At 45.3% G+C, this 20,842-nt stretch overlaps 1 protein-coding gene across 5 annotated transcripts in view; it reads right to left on the bottom strand.

Moving 5' to 3' along the window:
- Positions 1-20,842, bottom strand: part of BMF (Bcl2 modifying factor) — an 83,496-nt gene that overhangs the window by 41,893 nt on the left and 20,761 nt on the right. For 2 of the 5 annotated variants that reach the window (XM_083620045.1, XM_083620047.1), the window contains exon 1: positions 2,037-2,139. The exons of 1 other annotated variant lie outside the window; for it this stretch is intronic. In XM_083620045.1, the coding sequence (XP_083476171.1) occupies positions 2,037-2,091 (55 nt within the window). In that variant the 5' untranslated portion in view covers positions 2,092-2,139. Of the gene's footprint in view, positions 1-2,036; positions 2,140-5,099; positions 5,377-20,842 lie in introns of those variants that run through there. 2 more of the 5 variants (XM_083620048.1, XM_083620046.1) reach the window with 2 other exon arrangements.

The following is a 20,842-nucleotide window of genomic DNA, read 5'->3' as shown; positions in this document are numbered from 1 at the left end:
ATACAGACATCACAAAACTACATAATAGAGGTCCTCAGTCTTCCATATACAGCAAGCAATCCCGTAGAACATGATGAATTGTTTTCTCCATCCTACAAACCTCACAACATCCAGAGTACAAGCCACCCCAGAGAGCACAATGCCCCATGAAAATTATTGAGCCAACTAACTTGCATGTCATTGTAAAAATACAAAAATCCTCCAATACTGGAGAAAAGGAGAATAACCTCCAACCTATAGAACCCACCTTCCACTGCTTTTACTGTTCACCTGTGTCCATTTATGTCCAAGATCAATGTCCCTCTATCCCAAAGCCTTCCTAGCCATCTGATCAGCCACCTGATTTCTGAAAACGCCCACACAAGATGGAACCCAACAAAGTGAAGGATGTTGGGTGCTGTTGCCAGTCTGAATGATGTAGTCAACAGGGGGAAAGATAGGATGAATGAGGGCTTTGGGGAGGAAGAGGCTTGTTGGGATGTTGCCCAACAGAATTGGCCTTTCAATCATCAGGGAAGAAGAAAGACCAAGCCCTCCTCTCAAAACTTCTGCATCCACCAAAATGCCGGCAGACTGAATATAGAAATACAGAAGAGCCAACATGATGATGGCCCTGAGTGGTATATTAGAAATATTGAGTGTCCCAGCTGCCAGAGAAGACCACCCGCCACCTCTGTGCAGTGGACGGACGTTCAACAACTTGTAATTCTCATTCTTCTGTACAAAAAGATCAAAAGGCACTGAGATGGACAGACAGAGCATTGCCACAAGTCTAAGACAGAAAAACATAAGAAAAGCTCTGCTGGGATTGTGTCAAATGCCACCATAATCTTCTGATAGTGACCAAATGGATGCCAGTGGTAAGCCCACCAGCAAAACATGAGTGCAACAGTCCCTATTTCCACTTTTGATTTCCAAAAACTGTTATTCAGAGGCATACTGCAACGGAGTAGAACATAGCCTTATCTTCCAAGAAACTGGAAATTCTGATGAATTCCCAAATCCAAATATCTCTCCCTTCTCTGTTAAAACTGAACTGCTCAAAATAAGTTGTTTTTGGTGACCACCTCTGGAAAAAAGCTGTGGCGAAAAAGAAAAAGCTTCAGTTCCTTTTAGCAGTTCCATAAAATGTTGAACATATAAAACCAGAGATGTCCACGGGCATGTCCTTGGGTCAGAGATTACAAGAGCAGGCAATGTAGTGTTTTTAAAGCTCCTTACAACAGCAATTAAATCCCTTGTTATTCCTTTTAAAACTAGCATAATCTAAACGCATACACACACACACACAAATAAATGCCTCCAGACCCTAAACAAGGAAGTGAAATTCAAACTTTGGGTCATTTGTTTTGCGGTGGTTTGTGCAATATAACCTACAAGACTTTTATCAAGAGCCTTGGCACAGAGGAGTGTTGCATGCTTCTCCTTTGGAATAAGGATTCAGCTGCAAATACAGTCCAATTCCAGATAAGTTCCACTCTGCTGTGAAGCTGTCTTATGTCTAAATGACTCAACCTATGTGATGTATCCTCACTAAACAGAATACTGCTTCTGAATACCAGTTCCTGGAAACTACAGGATGGGAGAATGCTGTTGAGCTCAGCTCCTGCTTGTGAAAACAGGAAGCTGGACTAGTTAGGATGCTGGCCTGGTCTTCTGATGTTCATATGATTTGGTTTTCAAGTCAGCTATGGCCTGCTATTCAGATCCATGCAAGAGGCATAGAGTTGTAGTTTAACTAGCAGTAAGAAAATCTTTAAGACAGACCAGAAGGCAGCAACATAAACAACACTGTTTCTGAATTCACTGCAAGAGAAGTAATGTAAATCCAGAGCCTAAGCATAGGATGTCGCTACTGGAGACCATTTAACAATCCCTGTTCCAAGGTCTCTGGGGAAAGAAAAAGGGAGAGACACCCCAAACGTCTGCTTTAAAGTTGCAATTGGGAGAAGCTTCCGACTGAACTCAGCGGAGCTTACTTCAGAGTCAAGATGTGCAAGTTGATACTAGATGGCTTCAATCATAAACACCCTTACCTGGAAATAAGTCCATTGCCACTGAGGTTAATGTGACTTCTATATAGGAATTCATAACACTGGGCTGTTAAGCTCAAAGTTCCAGAACATGCACACAGCATATCTACAGTACAAGAGGAAAGATGAAGATTACAGATTACAAGTAAGTGGAATAGGAGTAAACATTTCCTGAAACAGTAAGAGTAATATCTTGTTGGTCCAGGCTGAGGGGGGGTGGAGAGAGAGTATCAAATGCTTTGCTTTTCCTTCTAGTTGCACTGGAAGCTCGCAATACACATTGCAGAAGAGAATCTTCTCAGCTTTTCCTTCCGCTTCTTGGGAAGTGCCTTCGGTTACATGAATTCAGACAACCTTCCAAGTGAAAAGTCAGCAAGGGGCAAATGGAAAAGGACATGTCTTGAAACTGCAAATGGAAGGACAAGTGGCTGTAAAAGTAAAAAAGAGGAAAAGAGGAGAATTGGCCATGTTTTGAACAATGGGGCCTGGGGGCAGGAAGGATATTGCTGGCCCTTGTTATCACTCGCGGTACTTCTGACCGGCCCTGCACCCGAGCTCATGACTGAAGCATGGTTATCTAGTAGGGTAGGCCCCAAATCCCCATAAATGTCTCAAGACACCTGCTGCCACTGTAGTCAGGGCCTTATACTATGTATTTCACTATAAAAAACGTGCTTGCAGAGATCTATAAAAGTGGTGGAGAACCTGAGGCCCTCCAGAGCTCGTTGCACTACAGCTCCCTTCATCCCTGATGACTGGCCATGCTGGCGGGGGCTGATGGGAATTGCAGCCCAACACCACCCACCCATGGACAGCTGTGGGCAGGATTATTGCATTGCAGGGGGTTGGGCTAGATGACCGTTGGGGACCCTTCCAACTCTACAATTCTGTGATCCTATGAAAACTTCTGGAGAGGCACAGGTTCCCTAGCACTTGTCGAAACATTCAATAAGATTCTATGCACAGCAGATCTCAAAGCCAAAGTGTTCCCTTACAATGGATGCACGGTTACCAAGAAGCAAGTTCAGCTGTGTTCCGTGGGGCTCAGTCCAAGAGAAGAGACCATAGGGCTGCCTGTGTGGGGTTTTTTGTGCAGTGACTAGGACACTGGGCTTCGTTGAGCATGAAGCTTGGGAGAAACTCTGCACTCTCCTTCAGGCTATCCACCTCACCAGACTGGGAGGCTGACAAGAGAGTCTCCGATCCTTGGAAGTAGGACAGGATGCAAAGAAATAAGCTTGGAGACGGAACAGGTTTTTAAAGGGAGGAAAATCTTTACAGTGGTTATTTAAGGATAAGGAATACAGAGCACAGGCATGGCCTACCCTAGAAATCACTTAGGAGGGCAAGTTGAGGGCACTTGATGCTGTTATATTTATAACATTATAGAAAATTCCAGCCTGGTCAGCAGCTGGGAGCCCTGCATAAGCTGCTCTACATTTCCTGAAAGAGCTGTCAAAGCATAATAAATAATAATCATATCCCTTTGAAAGAAGGAAGTCAGTTCAGCAAGCAACTTCTTTAAAAAAAATCATGTAAAATTAGAATAGTGTTGCAGTTCTCCCAACTTGGAAACACCTGTTGGGAACTATACAATGCATACATTCTTCCATCTCCCTCCAGCACTCCCTCAGAAAAAAAGAAGCCTGGAACAAAACATTGCAGCCACTTGCCTGCTCTCAAGAGCGAAGCAAAGAGGAAGGCTATAGGACACACATGCACTGCCAGTTAACCAAAACAAAGCAAGCTGGACTTCACAATTCCCTTTTTAACTCTTCCCTGCGCCTTCTGTTCCTCAGAGATTTAAGACTGAAATGCATCAATTCAATTCAGGATGAGGCCAAAATACATCCTTACAAAACACACACACACAAGAAAGGAAGAAACTCCAAAGTTATTAAGACCATTTGACAAACGCAGTACTTTGCAGAGCACATCTGGTATATAAAGTCATTTGATCCTTTAGTTAAGTATTTGTCTTGCAGCACATTAGTGGCCAAACCACCTAAAGGAAATGACTCCTTTTTTATTAGTAACACAAAGCAAATAAGCAGTTTTTAAAAAATCACTCCTTTTGGCACCTGCCTGATCTGTTGCTTTGTGTAAAGAGCTGAAGATCTGTTTACTACGGATGTCTCTCAAGGGAAGGGGCTCAAGTATTTCTATTTCAAGATAGTGAAAGATGAATTGAACTATATTATTTACAGCATGCCAAGAAGCCACAGTGAAGGAAGCGATTAGGAACCACTGAGATGGTTGAACTGTTGGTATCCACTAGTTCACTTAATCTGTCTGAGATAGGAGTTGTCCCAGAACAAAAGTGGCAGTCCTAACAGCTAGCTGACAGGTACAAATCCAACACATTTAAGTTTTCCCTTTGAGCTTCTGACTGCAGAGTAGTTGTTTTAGAGGCACAGAAGCCTTGCCAGAAAAAAAGTGGCAGCCTTTATCAGAAACTCAGTGATCACTGATACTTTCCATTCTGCTCAACTGTTCAGAGGAATGAGGTTATTCCCTGGAAAGTTAGGTGAAAAAGTGGAAGGGGTAAGGCTGCTTGACCTCATGAGCTCCCAGTTTTCTGGTGCATGTAAAGAAAAGGTGAAGCAGATATACATTTACCAACAAACGTTTTTCTTAACTGTAGACGCTGAAATTTTAAAAGTAAGATAAAAAAAACTCCCAAAAGCACCACCCCCAAACTAATACAGAGATTGTGGGGGGGAGGGTGTGCTCCCCTGCTCTACTTATCGGCTCACAGTGCACTGAGATCGCAGAACATTAAGATTCGTATACCTCCAACGAAGCCCTTCGGAGAATTCATTCATTCATTTAAACTTACAGCCCACCTAATCGTGAAGGCTGAAGCCGAGTAACAGTAGGTACTTAGGAAATGCAACAGTCCCGTTAAAAGTTGAAATGAAGGCGACACATGAGAGCGATGGGGTTAACTCGCCTCCCCGTCTGTAGGCAACGCCTGTCACGGATCAAATAATATTACACACCCACAAACATCTATATATCAATATACACACGCGCGACTAACACTAACACACACACACTACTGACCTGGTGCCCTACTTGCGACTCCGCCTGGGCGGGACTGTGGTCGGGGCTTTGCGGCCAGCGAGCGTCTCCTTTAGGCAAGAGGCTCGGGAGCCGCTGCAAAGCGGGATCAGCGAACCCTGAGAAGCGGAACCCTCGCCTGATCTGATCTGATCCGCTGCTGCAACAGCAGCGCCAGCGAGCGCGGCCAGCGGAAAGAGCGGGAGCCGGAAAGTCCCCGGGCTGCAACCTCAGGCGCCGCCGCCGCCGCCGCCAGCCGCACACGGCATTGTTTCCAAAATACACTTGCTTCCTGGCATTACCCAAACAGCTGATGGGAGCTCCGCCCCCGCCGTGACGCGCCCGACGGAGCCGGCCAATGGGGATCCCCGGAGGCGTCCCGGGCTCCCGCGAGCGGCGCTGGGGGCGACACAACGTGGCTGCTTCGCCCAGTGGCGCTCGGGATCTCCACTCACAGCGAGGCGGGACGGGAGAGCGGAGCGGCTTCCAAGCGAACGCCAGCTGCCCCGGTGCTTTCCCCTCTTCGCTCCCGGAAGGTCCCCTTCACACGACCGGACTTCCCCCCCTGGAGATGGGAGAATCGATGTCGTGGGAAACCTGCGCTCCCGCCCACCCGTGTGCATACAAGTCGCTTGGACTCTCATTCACGAGGCCCCCTCATCTCACTTAGAAGGCAAAGTTTGTTCCCGAGTCCCGATCTGGGACTCGGGTATACTGATGCTGAACAGGGATGTTCCATTTAGTTGTTACACATCGCGTGGCTATGTAGATCAGTCCTCCCTAGACTGGGCTCATATTTTTTTAAAAGCCACCAAGATGGCACAATTCCCAGCGGAGATCCTTTGGAGACTCCATTGCTGACTTCCCTCCATTGTAAAACCTCTGTCCGTTCTTGCCTTTGCTTCCTGTTTTGAAACTGCTTGTAACTCCACGAGTGGACTTGGCATGTCCTATGACTCTTGGCACCTCACTCCTGTAACTATACATGTATCCCCCAAGACAAATAAAAAGCAAGGAAGTCATCCTGGTCCATAATGTGGGACAGGAGACAGAATCTTGCTTTCTATTTTCAATGCTAAGTGAGAATTTCTTTATTATTCTCTATATTTCCCATAGATTTTGATGTTTGGGGTTTTAAAAGTTTTTACAGCCTGTTTTGATTTAATTTTGTTGGTCATCTCTGCTGCGCTGTGTTTTATACTGTATATTGTTTTCTTAAAAGATGTTCATTGTTTTAACAATTTTTATATATGCCGCCTTCAGAACTTCAGAACGGAGCAGCACAGTAATGCTGCTAATTATGAATAACAAGTCAATTATCTCTTGTTTCCCTTTCCATCTGTGTGTGTCGCTTAAGCGTTGGAGAAAGCTCCAGATAACTGCTGGGTTTTATACTTTCATAAACGGGGATCAGCCATCATTTGCTTCTTTGTCCCGGCAGTCCTTAGGTGCAACTTGAAACCTGCACAGCACCCAGCAGACATCATTAGATTAGGCTCTATTATATCTCATACATGCCATCTTGGACTAAATGCAGACGTGGCTTCAACATACAGTCAGCTCCCCCCCATCTGCTTACTATTCAGTCCAATGAAGAATTCTGGAGAACTCAAAAGCTTGCTCACTTTTGTGACATCTTGGTTGCTTGTAACAAAGGTGCAGTCCATGACCTATACGTTAAGTAGTGTATATGTAACTGCACTCATTCCTTGCACTATTGCTACCCTTTTCCTAAGTCTCCCTTTTCCACGTTTCTTCTCCCCATTGTCAACATTAGCTGGTGAGCTCCATAGGATATCCCACTTTGCTCATGAAACTCTCTGAAGCACAATGCCCATTGATGCAACACCATGATAGCAATGTTTATTCAGGAGTAAATCTGATGGGGCTCAGCAAAGAGCTAGTCTTAAGTAAGCATCCTTAAGAGGCTTTGGTCAAGGTCTCTGTCCACTTCAATGGGACTTACACCCTTGTAAATGTGATGGGATTTCAGCCAAAGCATATAATCGTCTGCAAGACTACACTTTTCTAAGGCTGGAAACAGATTACAGCCTTTCCATAGAGCTGGAGGTGGTTTGAGAGAGAGACAGGATTACTGCTTGAGATATGCACACTCCTTATCATGTTTGCTTCTGTAAAACAAGCTGTTCAGGTTTCCTGTATCTGTCTTGCCTGCTGATGAGCAGCTGCTGAGATGCATCAGTCCCTGGAAAGTTTGGGCCTGGGGGGGGGGGGGGCTGCTCTGCACTGTGCAGAGCAACACTTCCTCCCCTTCCTACGGTTAACCCTTTAACTCCAGAAGATTGGGGAAGCAAGGGATACAAAGAGCACCTACCACTGCTCCTGATCATTCGCCTTCTTCTCCCTTTGGGATTCTCTACCTGCTTGCTCACCCTGCCTCTGTGCACAGTCAGGAGTGGGCTCAGAAGGAAGTACCGCAGAACAAATGCAACGGCAAGCCTCTGCTTGCTCACCCTTTCTTTCCCTCTGCATAGTAAAGTAGCAAGGATATTTGGCTAGGGTGCCAATCCTCCATGCTGCAAGGGCAGAAATTAAGTGAGCAGAAATTAAGTGTTCCTTTGCAAATGTGGTTTGCATTTCTTGCCATTTAAATTCGGTACCAAAGGCAAGCTGCACAGCTAGGGTCAGATCCACTCTGCGGCTCCTGATATTAGCCCCCCAGTAGATCCAGTGTCTGCTGGATGCAACACGGCTTGTTTTCAGTGCCAAATTTAAACAGCGCCAAAGGCAAGCCTTTGCTCCCAATTTTTCTTTGCAAACCTGGGTTGCATTCTGTGCTGTTTAAATCTGGCACTGGATGGAAGCTGTGCTGCTTTTGGCCTAGGCTGGATCCACAAGGAAGCTTCACTCAGAGTAGATCCAACTTGGCAGTGTGGCTTGTATTTGGTGCTAATTTAAACTGAACCAAATGCAAGCCACAGTTTGCAAGCTTTGCAAACCATGCTGCTTTCAGACTGTGTCAGATTCACATGGGAGCTCCCAGTCAGGAGCTCTCAGTGGATCCGACCTGGTACAGTGGCTGGCATTCAGCATCCCATTTAAACAGTGGTGCGTGCAAGCCACGCTTTTAAAGGAACAATCGGGAGCAATTTTATGTCTCTATTTTATTTTAAAAACATACAGCCCATCTTTTTAAAATGCAGCTTAGAAAATAAGAAGCACGGAGCAGCAATTACAAAAGGGAACAGGATTGAGTCGTGACTTAAATAACAATAATCACAGAACAATAATCATAAAAGGGACAGCATTAATGTAACATAACATGCTAAAAAGTACTACTCAGCAAAACACCACTTTAAAACAGTCGTAGCTTGGCAAAATATCTAAAGGACTATAATAAACCAGGGCCTAACAGATCTCACTTGAAAAGGCACTCCACAAAGTGGGTGCAGCCACTGAGAAGGCCCTGCTTCTGGTAATTTTAGAACCAACTCCAAAACTGGGAAGGGAAAGGATGTGCACAGAGCCTTCAGAGAATGGAATAAAAATAATGGTAGGCTAGTGTAGCATTGTTAAGTCAAAGAGATAACCTTGCTGGCATTTACAATTTGATAACAGTGTGGGAAAGCAGCCTCACTTGTGCTTGCCAGTTGGCATTGCTGAGAATAGGCTAAGATATTGTTACAGTGGTACCTTCGTTCTCAAACACCTTGGTACTCAAACAACTTGGAACCCAAACACTGCAAACCCGGAAGTAAGGGTTCCAGTTTGTGAACTTTTTTCAGAAGCTGAACATGCTTCATTTTGAGTGTTACGCTCCCAATTTGAGTGCCACACCTCCGATTTGAGTGTCACACTTCCATTTTGAGTGCCACACTTCCGTTTTGAGTGTTACACTGAGGTCTGTCTGTTTTTGCTATTTATTTTGAGTTTTTTGTTTTTGAGGCTTTTTTGGTTTGTTTTTGTGACTGTGTGGGACCCAGTTCAGCTACTGATTGATTGATTGTGTGACTGCAGTACATTGATTATTGCTTTCATTTCGTGGATCAATGGTCTTGTTAGATAGTAAAATTCATGTTAAATTGCTGTTTTAGGGGTTGTTTTTAAAAGTCTGGAACGGATCGATCCATTTTGCAATACTTTCTATGGGAAAGCACGCCTTGGTTTTGGAACGCTTTGGCTTTGGAACGGACTTTCGGAACGGATTAAGTTTGAGAACCAAGGTACCACTGTACTGACGTTTGACATGCTTTAAAAAAGAGCTAGATGAGCACTCCTGCAGCAGAGTGTAATATAACAGTGGAGTGCCCCTCTTCTAAGGTATAAAGTCACAAAAGCAAATTTTAAACAAAAGTCTCTGTATGAGTGGGAGTGGCGGGGAGGGGGGACAGTTGCTGTTGTATCACTTATCCCTGTGTGGCATTGCAAGCAATTCTGGGTACAACTCTCAGGTTAATAACTGCTTCATGGGCACTCTGAGAATATTGCTGTTGCGTGTGACCATTTATGTTGCAGTGTGTAAAACAGTTGCTGTGATACTCATGCAATTATTTTCCACAAAGCAAGAATCCCGTCTCCCTGGGAGAAGAATTGCATTTTCCCCAAAGGCAAAATGTAATGCAGCCATAGTGAGGGAAAATGTGATAGCCATGTGGCTGATATCCCTACAGTCTAGAGAGCGGATGTCTAGACTGCGTGCAACAGAGCAGTAGTGGCTGCACATTTACTACAGAAAAACTAATACTATAGTTGGGAAATGCCCTCTGAAATACACTATTTTTCTCTGAAACTACCAGTAGAGGGCAACATCACCAACACAAAACAAATGTACAATGGCTGGGAAAATGCACTATATGCGCTTTAGCATTCAAATAAGATAGTTTTAGACACACAAAGTTCATTTACAGTACAATTATATTAGCTTATGAGGCAGATTAGAGCCTATCGAAATCAGGACTGATGTGCAAAGGATGTTGTTTGTGCTTCCAGGATCACAACCGCATTTCCAGCTAATTGAGCCAGCATTTAAAATCCATTCTAGTTCCCCTTTTTATAATGTGTTTTAATGGCATTGGCCACAAAAACAGAATTTCTGCTTCCTAAGCATATTTTCAGTTTGGATTGCTGCCTAAAACCATTGTTCCATTTCTAAAGAAACAGGCGGTTCTTCAGTCCTGTGATGATATTATTTTGCAGGTGATTTCAGGTAGCTTTGCCATTAAAGCAATTCCATTTTCTGAAGAATCCCAAGGCGCATTAAGTGGGTGGGCATGGCTGACACCCTCATTTCTTTTTAATGAGAGAAATAATCATCCTTAAATCAGAGTACCTGGATCTCCACTAGCCTTGTAAACACAATAAAAGTTTTTGCGTTCAAGGTCTAGGCCAAGGATGGAAGAAAGCCTCTTGGCAAAAAAGAGCAATGGGCAGCAGTGCGTGGGCAGGCAGAGGCCACACACCAAGGCAAAACCAGGCAGCACAAAGAGCCAGGGACAGCATCCACACGGACATAGACCCTTCCCTGCCCCACTCATGCATATGCACCCAGACATACACACAGGCATACAACCTCCCCACTCTCTCACAAATGCCTCCCTTCCCCAGAGGCATCAGGACTGCAGGTTCCAACCTATTCTAGTTCCCAGCAATCCCAGTGCAGCTAAAATTGTTGTTCCTATGCAGCTAGCTATCGGCAGTCTGGGGCCAGAGATCGTGGCTGCGTCAGGAGTGCTGGGGTGGGGAGCGGGGCAGGTTAAAATCTACTTTCCCCTGCACTGATACAGCTAGTATTGCTGATCCTCTGCTGTTCAGCTGCAAAGGAGCACAGCAGTCTTTTTCCTGCCACACGGCTGATGGATGATCAGAGGGGCAAGGGGGGCAGGGGACTGGAAGACTGCCTTGGGAGCTGCATGTTCTCCTGGCTCCCACTTGCAGGCACATTCCTTGGACTCTTGGCTCGATTATTACCCAACCAAAAATCACTATAGGGCCTAAACTTAGATCAGGTTGCAGGTGACGCGGCTCAGTGGTGCAAAGCAGAGCTCTAAGATGCATGGCTAGGCACGATGTGAGATGTTGTCCCAACACCTGACATGCCCCCTTTGCCCTCCTGTGGAAGAGCAGAGCAAGCAAAATCATCTGTGTGCTCTGCATCCCAAACAACATGACTGGGCAAGCAAGGCAGCTCTTTGGCGTCTGTTGTCAGCAGGGCATCTTTGGAGGCAGAGGGTGGGGTCTGCCCAAGTGTAGTCTAGCCTGCCCGTGCAAAAAGGCTACTGCTACCACAATGTCTAGGGCTGCAGGGACGCAGGTTCAAACCCTCACTCAGCTGTGGAGCTCACTAGATGACTAGGGGCTGCTCCCCTGCCCTTAGACTAACCATGGAGAGCATGGGATATGCAATGGCCACAGCTGAGAGATGGGGGGAGGCAATCTAGGTGTAAGGTGGTTTGCCAAATCATTTTGTTGGGTTTTTGGAAGCTATCATTACTGGGCTGACTATTGTAGACAGTGCTTTTGCATGCTCTTATTTCAATATCTATGCAGAGCATTGCCCTGATTTTTCTTAAGTTACGTTTTCCCAAAAATTGTTGCTGAAATGTCAGTATGATGAAAAGAATTCCAAAATCCATGGTAGGGCTATGCCGTTACTGGGCCAACGAAATGTTTTCTTATGGGCCAACATGACTATCTTTGTTCGTTGATGCTGATAGGACCCTTTAATCACACAAATCTAAATTTCCTGGGAGACCCTTGAATCCCTCACACAAAACGCTGACAGTTTGGAGGGGATCATAATTGCTGAGGTGATTTGAAAGGAGTTTGCGTGCTGCCAGATCCCAAGAATGGAAAACGCACAGAACTGAGAAACTGTCTTTGGTACGGAAATAACTAGTTACAGCGTTGCTCTTGAGACAAAAGCAAGTCCTGAACTCAGTAGGAGAGGAAACATTTTAGTGCAGCTACATACTTAATATGGATATTAGTTGCAGGTCTGCTTTACTTACCATATATGAAAGACCATCTGCTGAAGAAAACCAGGTCACAGAGACATCGTAGTCAGGAAGTTCCCCTCTTCAGTTTGCTGCTCTTATGCACTATGAAGTACTTCTGGGATAGAGGCATGTCCAGACTTGCCATGCACCCTCTGATGCTCTGAACTACACTGGAAGCCTTAAATGCTATGTGCTCTCAAGGCTGCAAACCTATAATCCCTTTGCTAGTGAGCAGGGCTTTTTTCAGCTGGAACTCACCAGAACTCAGTTCCAGCACCTCTGAAGTGGAAGCCACTGCCATCCCAAGAGAACAAGGGAGGTGTTCGTGGTGAGTCCTAGCACAGTTGGACTGACTTCTGATTCAGCATGCATAATAGTGATCTCTAACATGCACCAAACCAAGCTCACTATACAGTTTTGCTACTTTCAGTAATTTTTGTTCAGAATTACAGCTTGGGGAGCCCGAATCATAATGTCTGGGCAAGACCCCAAAAGGTGAAATAATTATTTATGTTTTCATGATGAATTCTACCTCTCTGCATAATAAAGGTTGCCGTGGTGGTTTTCCTGCAATGTTAGTAAAGAAATAGAATCAATATTGCTCTGATTTAGCAGTAAAGAGCAGGTTTTCCAGGGGACAGTGGCAGGGCAAAGTCAAAACAGCTCAGGCACAAGACAAGTGGAATTGTGGGCATAGTCCCAGATTTGTCTATTCACTGGAATAGGCATGTGTAACCTTTGCAGCTGAATCAACTATTCCATGTCACAAGTACTGAACTGAAAACCAGTATCATCAACATCAGAGTAGGAAACACGTTTCTTCCCTATTGTTGTGTATTCTGGCTCCAATACTGATCCCATTAAAAATGTTTGAACAACAGGAGCTGATTCTGGCAGTTGTGCACTGCAAGGCAAGAATATCCTTAATCACTTGTGAACTGGAAATAAACGAATGCTGAATATTGTTTTGTAAGGGGCAAAAGAAAAACACCAGGCCTTGCCGTAAATCTCAGCAAAGGTATGAAAGTGAAGACTCACATCTGACAATTGTACCTTTCTTAAAGGCAAGCTTTCAGGCACAATAATCAAAGTTGTATTACCTTTTTAAGGCGGTCTTTTTCCCCAGTAGTCAGGCTCTACACAAAATCCAGCTGCAGGTCTACACCAGGAATTTCAAATGATTTCAAGCATGTATTCTAAACAAGGAACCCTGGGGTTATTTATTAAGTGGCTAGAGACTAAGAACAGAGAATCACTTCCCAGAGTTATGGCAATGTGAAACCAGTTTAAAACTGTGAGTTTTAGGACAACACCTAAAAATGGAAGTTGTCCTGCTCTTCTAGAAGCATACTCATCACCCTGATGTCAAATTATCTTACTCTTTTCTAGAACTTATTTCAGTGAGATCTCTCTGGGTGAGCTAGAAGCAGAAGCTGACTGTGTTGTCTAGCAGCTGGCTCTGACATATTTATCCCACCCGCACTATCTCCCTTAAGTTTTGCCTTTTTTAAAGAGAAAGAAAGGTGGGGTGTTTTCTAATAGACATCATACAATCTTTTAATTGCATAAACAAATTTAATTAATTAATTTATAATCCAAGGCTGGGGAACCTGTGGCCCTGCAGCAGATGTTGGACTCCAACTCACGTCAGCTCCAGCCAGCGTGACCAATGGCCAGGAAAGACGGAAGATGCAACCCAACAGCACCTAGGCAGCCACAGGTTCCCACTCCTGATATAAATGAAAATATGCCAATTAATGGAATCTTTTGAGAGTGTTTTCACCCACCCACTTTCCCACTGACCTTGAATTTTATGAAAAATTGCTGGTCTGACACTAGCTTGTTTAGATTTGTCCTTTTCCATTCCTAATTGTTGTGATCCTAATGAATTGAAAAAAATGCATGACTAACAAGAATGGAATGCAAATTACAACATAATGGATATGCAGCAAAACAAAATTGCATTTGATCTTGCTAGTCAGATATCACTGGGCTTAAAGCCTTGGATTATTCTCCACTTTTGACAGCCTTGGTTCCAGTTCTGAAAGCAGTGCCATCATAACAGATGCTCTGGAAGCTCTTGGCTGGGCCTGCAACTGATTTCAGACTTCTGCTACAACAGCCAGTCATTTTCAAATCAAACTATTGTTTGTTTGGGCTTTTGAGGCTCCCAGAGGCTTTTGAAGTCTGAGCAGTGCATTACTAGACTAAAGGAAACAATGAAGCACATTAAAATGTGTGTTTATGTGCTTTTATGCTGATGTGCCTAATATGAGGGGGGAAATTAATGATCCGTAGGAACAAAAGAGGTTAGTAATGGGGCAAAGATTTCTCGGGAGACTCCTTTGTGAAAAGCCCTATCAAGCAACACCAAAAAATGAAGAAACAAAAGAGAACAGACGCTGCACACAAAAGTCCTTCTTAAATAGGGTTGACTCAAAACATTTTACTGCCTAAGGCAAAGACGGCATCTCTCTCCATTTCGGACACAGAAGCTGATCAGAGTGGCAACTAAATCTTACTTGAACACTGCTGAATGGACAACTATATGCCCCTGAGGGCGGCAGGCTGGCTTAGGGGTTTTGTGGCACTCACAGCTCTGCCCATTCCTGCCCCTCAGCACCAGCCACCTGATATATACACATAAGAAGGGAGAGCAGGGGTCTTGAAGTTGCCCATCAACAGTTAGTACCTGGATAGAAGACTGCGCAGGGACACAGGTCACAGTCTTCTCCACAGTGATGAGATGTATTGTTTCTAGATACACACACACACACATTAGTGTCTGCAAATTTATGTCTTGTTTTTGTGATGTATTCCTTTTTTTTGCAATGCATGTGTCCAGCCATATAGAGTGGCCTCACAGGTGCTAATTAAATCTGCTGTTTCTGATGCTTGCCTGGAACTGCACAAACAGGGAGAGGGCAAGGGATACATCTTGGCAGCTCATAACTCAGTAACTCATAGCTGGTGGGCATTTAGCCCAGCGGTGTATGCTACAAAGACTGGGTCATTAAGATTTTCCTTAGACTCCCTCTCATTTACAGAGCCAAGGCGATGAAGTTGCTTCATCAAGCCTTGGACTCCACTGGCATGGGGTGAAGACACATGATGCACCCATTTTGCTGAAGCTAAAGGTAGAGCTAGGTCTTCTCGGTGCCTGGAGGAGAGTCCGGATGGGAATTCAACCTGTACTACCTTAAATCCATCAAGGAAGAAAGGTGGCATCTAACTTATATAATACAGGGACATGGGCATAACCAGGATTTATTGGGGGGGGAGAACCTCAGTTAGTTAAGTACAGTGGTACCTCGGGTTAAGAACTTAATTTGATCTGGAAGTCCGTTCTTAACCTGAAACTGTTCTTAACCTGAGGCACCACTTTAGCTAATGGGGCCTCCCGTTGCCGCACAATTTCTGTTCTCATCCTGAAGCAAAGTTCTTAACCTGAGGTACTATTTCTGGGTTAGCAGAGTCTGTAACCCGAAGCATCTGTAACCTGAGGTACCACTGTGTTTTTATTGATTTACCTGATTTAGGGGGGGTAGTTGCCCCCCCCTGCCCCCATGTACAGGGATCACTAACCTTTTTAAGCCTGATTGGGCACACTTGGATTTTTTGAGCAGGTGTTGTGGACATGGCCCTCTGGTACTTCCCTCCCACCTCCCCGAATCGGGCCACTCGCCAGAACATCCCTTCCCCTGCTGAAAGTGCATGCATGGGCACATGTGCCACTTTTTCAAGCTATCTAGTAGTTTGATCCAGTAGAATTAATCTGAGGGTAGAAAATCGTAGGGAGCTGAAAGAGGAAATGGAAAAGAGTGCCACTCTCCAACTTCCTTCTTCAGCTCTATGTACTTCTCAAAGAAGGGGGCGGGGTGTGTGTGTGTGGAGTCACCACCTTCACCTCCTCATGATCAAGGGTACTCCGTTTTTGTGGGCATAAGGGGAATACCTGAAGGGTATTGTTACACTCACAGGCACCAAGTTGGTGACCTCAGGTATAATAAGCAAACAGAATGTGAAGAATAGGTTGTGGTCACCGATTTTAGTGAGACTGCTCAAAGGAAAAGATTCGAAGCCTGCACCTTAAGATGAGAAGTAAAAGTTGCACATCTGACAGCCTAATGCAGTAATAGAGGTCTGGAAGGATATTTTGCCTTGCAATGATTTACAGAGAGATATGGCAGGATTTCATGAAAGGATGGACTCGGAGGAATTCCTTGAGGAAATTAGTCATTGTTAAGCATTGGCTCTGAGTAAATAGACCCAAACCAAGACCGAGACAGTGTGTCTGAAAGAGAAAACAGGGAACTGAAGCAAGTTGTGCAGCGGTGGTTTTGCTCAAGGTCGATAACGAAGCTGCCACAATAGCAGAGGGGAGACAAAAGGAAACAATCGGCTGAGAAGTTTTCCTGCACGCGCAAGACCCATTCAGGATGAATGGAAACAGCACAAGCATAGCGCTCTTGCGCGGTTGCTTTTCATTGCGCTGGAGCTTCCACAATGAACAAATGCAGCCCTGTTTGTTGGCACCTTGCTAGCAGTAACTGATCCTAGAAGCCAGAATTGTCCACACACACACACACACACACATTCAGAATACTGTATTGGAGAAAGAATATCGAAGTCTGATGGTAATAATATCAAAACCAGGCAAACACATTAGTTCAGAAGTGGCTGCGGGGGGGGGGGGGGGAGAGCTGTGTGTGTTTGTTTGTGGGTTGCTGAAGTTGATTGTAGCAGTAGGATGGAGGGAGGGGTGATTAATTGCTTTATCATCCCTAAGGGGAAAATAAGGCAACTGCTGCCTGTGGTATAAACCCGTAAATGGGCATAGTGACTGTTTCATCTCTGTGACAACATTGCTGTTCTTATTATGATCTATTAATAAATAATCACAAATCATCTTACAATATACAGCTTGCTTTTTCAGCATTTTCAAACTTGAATTTATCCAAGCAGGAGCATGTGGATTGCTGTACATCTTATTATTATTTTTCAGACCCTCCATCTGAAATACCGCGTCTGATCTTGCACTGGATGTAGTACAAGTGGCGACCATTGTAGGTAGGCACGTCCAGTTGATGCGCAATCGCTGGCACTGTGTGGGTCCTTTTGGAACCAGAAGATGACAAAATGAGGGTGGGGCTGTGAACAGACCCCCCCATGCAAAATGGCCGTTGCCTGTATTGCTGGCCTAAGATCAATTGCTGAAAGACCTACAGTAATAACTGGTTCACAACTCAAGACACCTGAGTTATTTGCATGGTTTAAGGCTGACATGGAGTAGGGGAACAGGGCCTTTGTCCCTTTAACAGCTGGGTGGCAAGTAGAAATTGAACAGGGAAATTGTTTTCAGGTGTGGAAATACAATCAAGGGGAAGTTTCAACTGTTGACATCATATCTGTCAGACATATTATTTCCTTGGGCCTGCCACCGCCACCTACAAAAGAGGGTACACATTTGCAAGTGTAGGCAAATTTCTATCTTCTTTTTGAGTGCCACAGAGGGCCCATATTAGGTCCAATTCTGGATGCAGAAAATCCTGTTGGCAGCCCTGGTGATCATCTGTGTGCAAGCCGTTCTTCTGCCAGCACAAAGTAACCATTGGATTGTTAGGATATTTCCGTTCCACCTTAAAAGGGAGCAGACTTTGTGACTCACAGAGTCTGCGTATTTCCTGTTCACAGGAAGTTTATGTTTTGTCTTTGCTTTTGTTTCTCTCTCTCTGCCTGAGCAGACCGAAGCAGGCAGTCATGTCTTTTCTTTGTTCTGACCAACGCTGAATAAACTTGTAAATATGCTCTCCTGCTGTGCATCTTTCGCTGTGTGAATTCTGCTGATAGAGCGTGCATCAGTTCTAGAATGTGGCAAACTATTTTCTGGAGCTCGTGTCGCTAATTGCTGATACTGCGTGTCTACGGGAGATCGATGGACGTCCGGAGACGACGTGGGGGCCATGATGGGCTTTATCTCCCTGGCAGTATCCCAACAACAGGTTTCGGGCCCAGATTCACGGCACTTACAGGAGAGTAAGACTGCGACAGACTGCTGAGGTATGTGTGGGAAAAGCAAAAGCAAATGAGACTTTTCTGTTTGCCGCGGCAAGAGACTCTTTGAACTCCGGCAGCCTAATTGGCCTGGGAGCCGAGCCAAGATAAGGAGTCTCTGAAGTGAGAAAGACTCACGGCTCAAGAAAAGAGCTGGAATGGAGTTTTTCCAAGCCTCTGAAGCTGCTGAGTGCCCAAAGTTAAATCGGCACAATTATGAGACTTGGGCAAGTTGCTGTGAGAGCTTGCTGCGACAGTTTGGAGTGTGGCATACTGTGTGTAAAGCCCCTCCAGTTCCTCTGACAGATAGATGGAAGGCCCAACATTCAAGGGCCATTGACCTAATCTTCTTATCCGTCTCTCTGGAGGATATTGCTACACTAGCTGGCAACAAGACAGCACGTCAGATGTGGAATGCTTTGAAAGTTGCCCATCTGCCGGTCATCCCAGCCCAGAGTTTGACTGCATCGGAGGTCCTGGCTGTTTCCCAGAATGCGAGTGAATGCAGGGATGCTGAGGGCACCGGTTGCAAGCTGCAGGGGGAGCTGACTGTGATGTCATCCCAGGCAGCATTCCAGTCTCCAGGGGGAGCCAAGGAGTTGGCAGCTGAGAGCTCTGTTTCTCATGGGAGCCAAGGTCAACTTTGCAGAGGCCGGAAGGCCAGAAGTAAACAGAGACGGTTTTGCTTGCTGGAAAAGCTGCTCCAAAGGCCAAGGCCAGATTTATCGTAGATTCGGGATGCACGCGCCATCTAGCAAAAGATAAGCACCTGTTTATCTCCTTCAAGCCTCAAGATGGAGAGATCCACCTGGCAGATGGAAAGACGTTGCGAATTGCAGGAGAAGTGACTGTGAAACTGGCAAGTCTGCACACTACCATCAGAGATGTACTTTATGTTCCAGGTGCTGCAGACAATTTGCTCAGTGTCCCACAGCTGACTGGGCGTGGCTTTGAGATTTCCTTCAAGAGGAGCATCTGTGTCATCAGGAAAGGCAAAGAGGACATTTTGCATGCAAAGTTTATAGATGGTTTGTTCTGTTTAGCTTATGATGACAATGCTGTTGCTGTGTCTAATGTTGATTCTTGTTGTGTTGCACAAACTAACAAAGTTCTTCATGCAGGATGCATTCATGAAGCACATCGAAGATTTTGTCACATGTCTTGGCAGGCGCTGGCCAAGATGCCTGAGCTGGTTGAGGGTTTGAACATCAAACCCTGTAAGTTTCACATGAAATGTGTATCTTGTGCAGAGAACAAGGTGAAGGTTGCTCCAAAAGGCAAGGAGTCTAGCAGGCAGGCTTCCAAACCCTACCAGCTAGTCCACGCAGACCTGGTTGGTCCACTTGTGCTCTCTTTGGGTGGAGCAAGGTACTTCATGGTTCTAATTGATTCTTTTTCTAGGTACATTCATGTGTTTATGCTCAAGCAGAAATCGCAAGCGTTTCCTAGGTTCAAGGCATTCTGTGCTTGGTTGGAGAATGTTCACAGTAAACGTATCGGCTGTCTCTTTACTGATCGGGGCGGGGAGTTCACTTCTCAGCAGTTTGAAGCTTTCCTGACTGAGAAGGGAATCCAGCATGACTTGTCAACGCCTAGATTGCCATGGATGAAGTGACTTGCGGAGCGAGCAAATCAGACTTTGCTTCAAGGCCTGAAAACCTTGTTGCATGATGCCAATCTCCCTGAGAAGTTTTGGGGGGAGGCTCTGTCGACGGTTGTTTATACCTTTAATCGCAGACTGTCATCACCTATTGGTTGTACTCCCTATGAAAAGATGTTTGGTAAGAAACCTAACGTCAAGCACATGAGAATCTTTGGTTCTGACATGTGGGTACACACCCCACAGAGCAACAAGCTTGGGAAGCGTGGGGCACATGGTTTGTTCATGGGGTACGAAAAAGGTGCATACAGGGTATGGATGACTGACTCTAAGTCCATTAAGTTCACAAAGAGTGTTGAGTACAATCCTAAGTGGGGGGAAAATGTGGGAATTTTCCAGAGTTACCCAGAGGAGGATGAAGGTGATGTGAAAAAGGCAGATGGTGTTGAGGCAGAAGAGGAAGCTGAGGATGATGATGATGATGATCAGAGTTCGGATTCCAGGTCAGTGGGCGGCGCTGCTGCTGGTGTCAGGGACAGTGATGACACAGCAGACTACAAGAGCGCAAAGGCCTCAGTCAGACCATCTGATGCGTCTGACAATGAACTGGAAGAACCACTGTTCACCATTGGTCACTTTTCTCCTAAGAAGGAGGAGATGAGTCCAGAAGACTTGCGTCTAGTACGCAGGTCTGAAAGGGCGACCAAAGGCAGACCTCCAAAGAGATTTGCTGATGAGTTTGCTAAGACGGCAACTGCTGTTCTTAGTAGCTCAGAGAAGGTGTGGGAACCTTCAAGCTTCAAAGAGGTTCAAGAGTTAACCTCTAAAGATGCTGAGCCTTGGCTTAATGCCATGAAGGCTGAAGTTGATTCCTTGAATAGGAACCAAACTTGGGAGCTGGTACCGGTAGTCCCAGGAATGAGACTGGTTGGCAGCAAATGGGTCTTCAAGGCCAAGACAGACCAGACTGGCAAGGTTGTCAGACACAAAGCCAGATTGGTTGCCAGAGGTTTTTCACAGGTACCAGGACAGGATTACCACGAGACCTACTCACCCACCGTCAAATATGAGAGCATTCGGCTGATGCTCAAGATAGCTGCAGAGGAGAAACTGCATGTTCCCATCATGACATTAAT

The sequence above is a fragment of the Podarcis filfolensis genome (assembly GCF_964270895.1).
Source record: "Podarcis filfolensis genome assembly, chromosome: 1".
Taxonomy (NCBI): domain Eukaryota; kingdom Metazoa; phylum Chordata; class Lepidosauria; order Squamata; family Lacertidae; genus Podarcis; species Podarcis filfolensis.
This window is presented reverse-complemented; position numbering and strand designations above follow the sequence as displayed.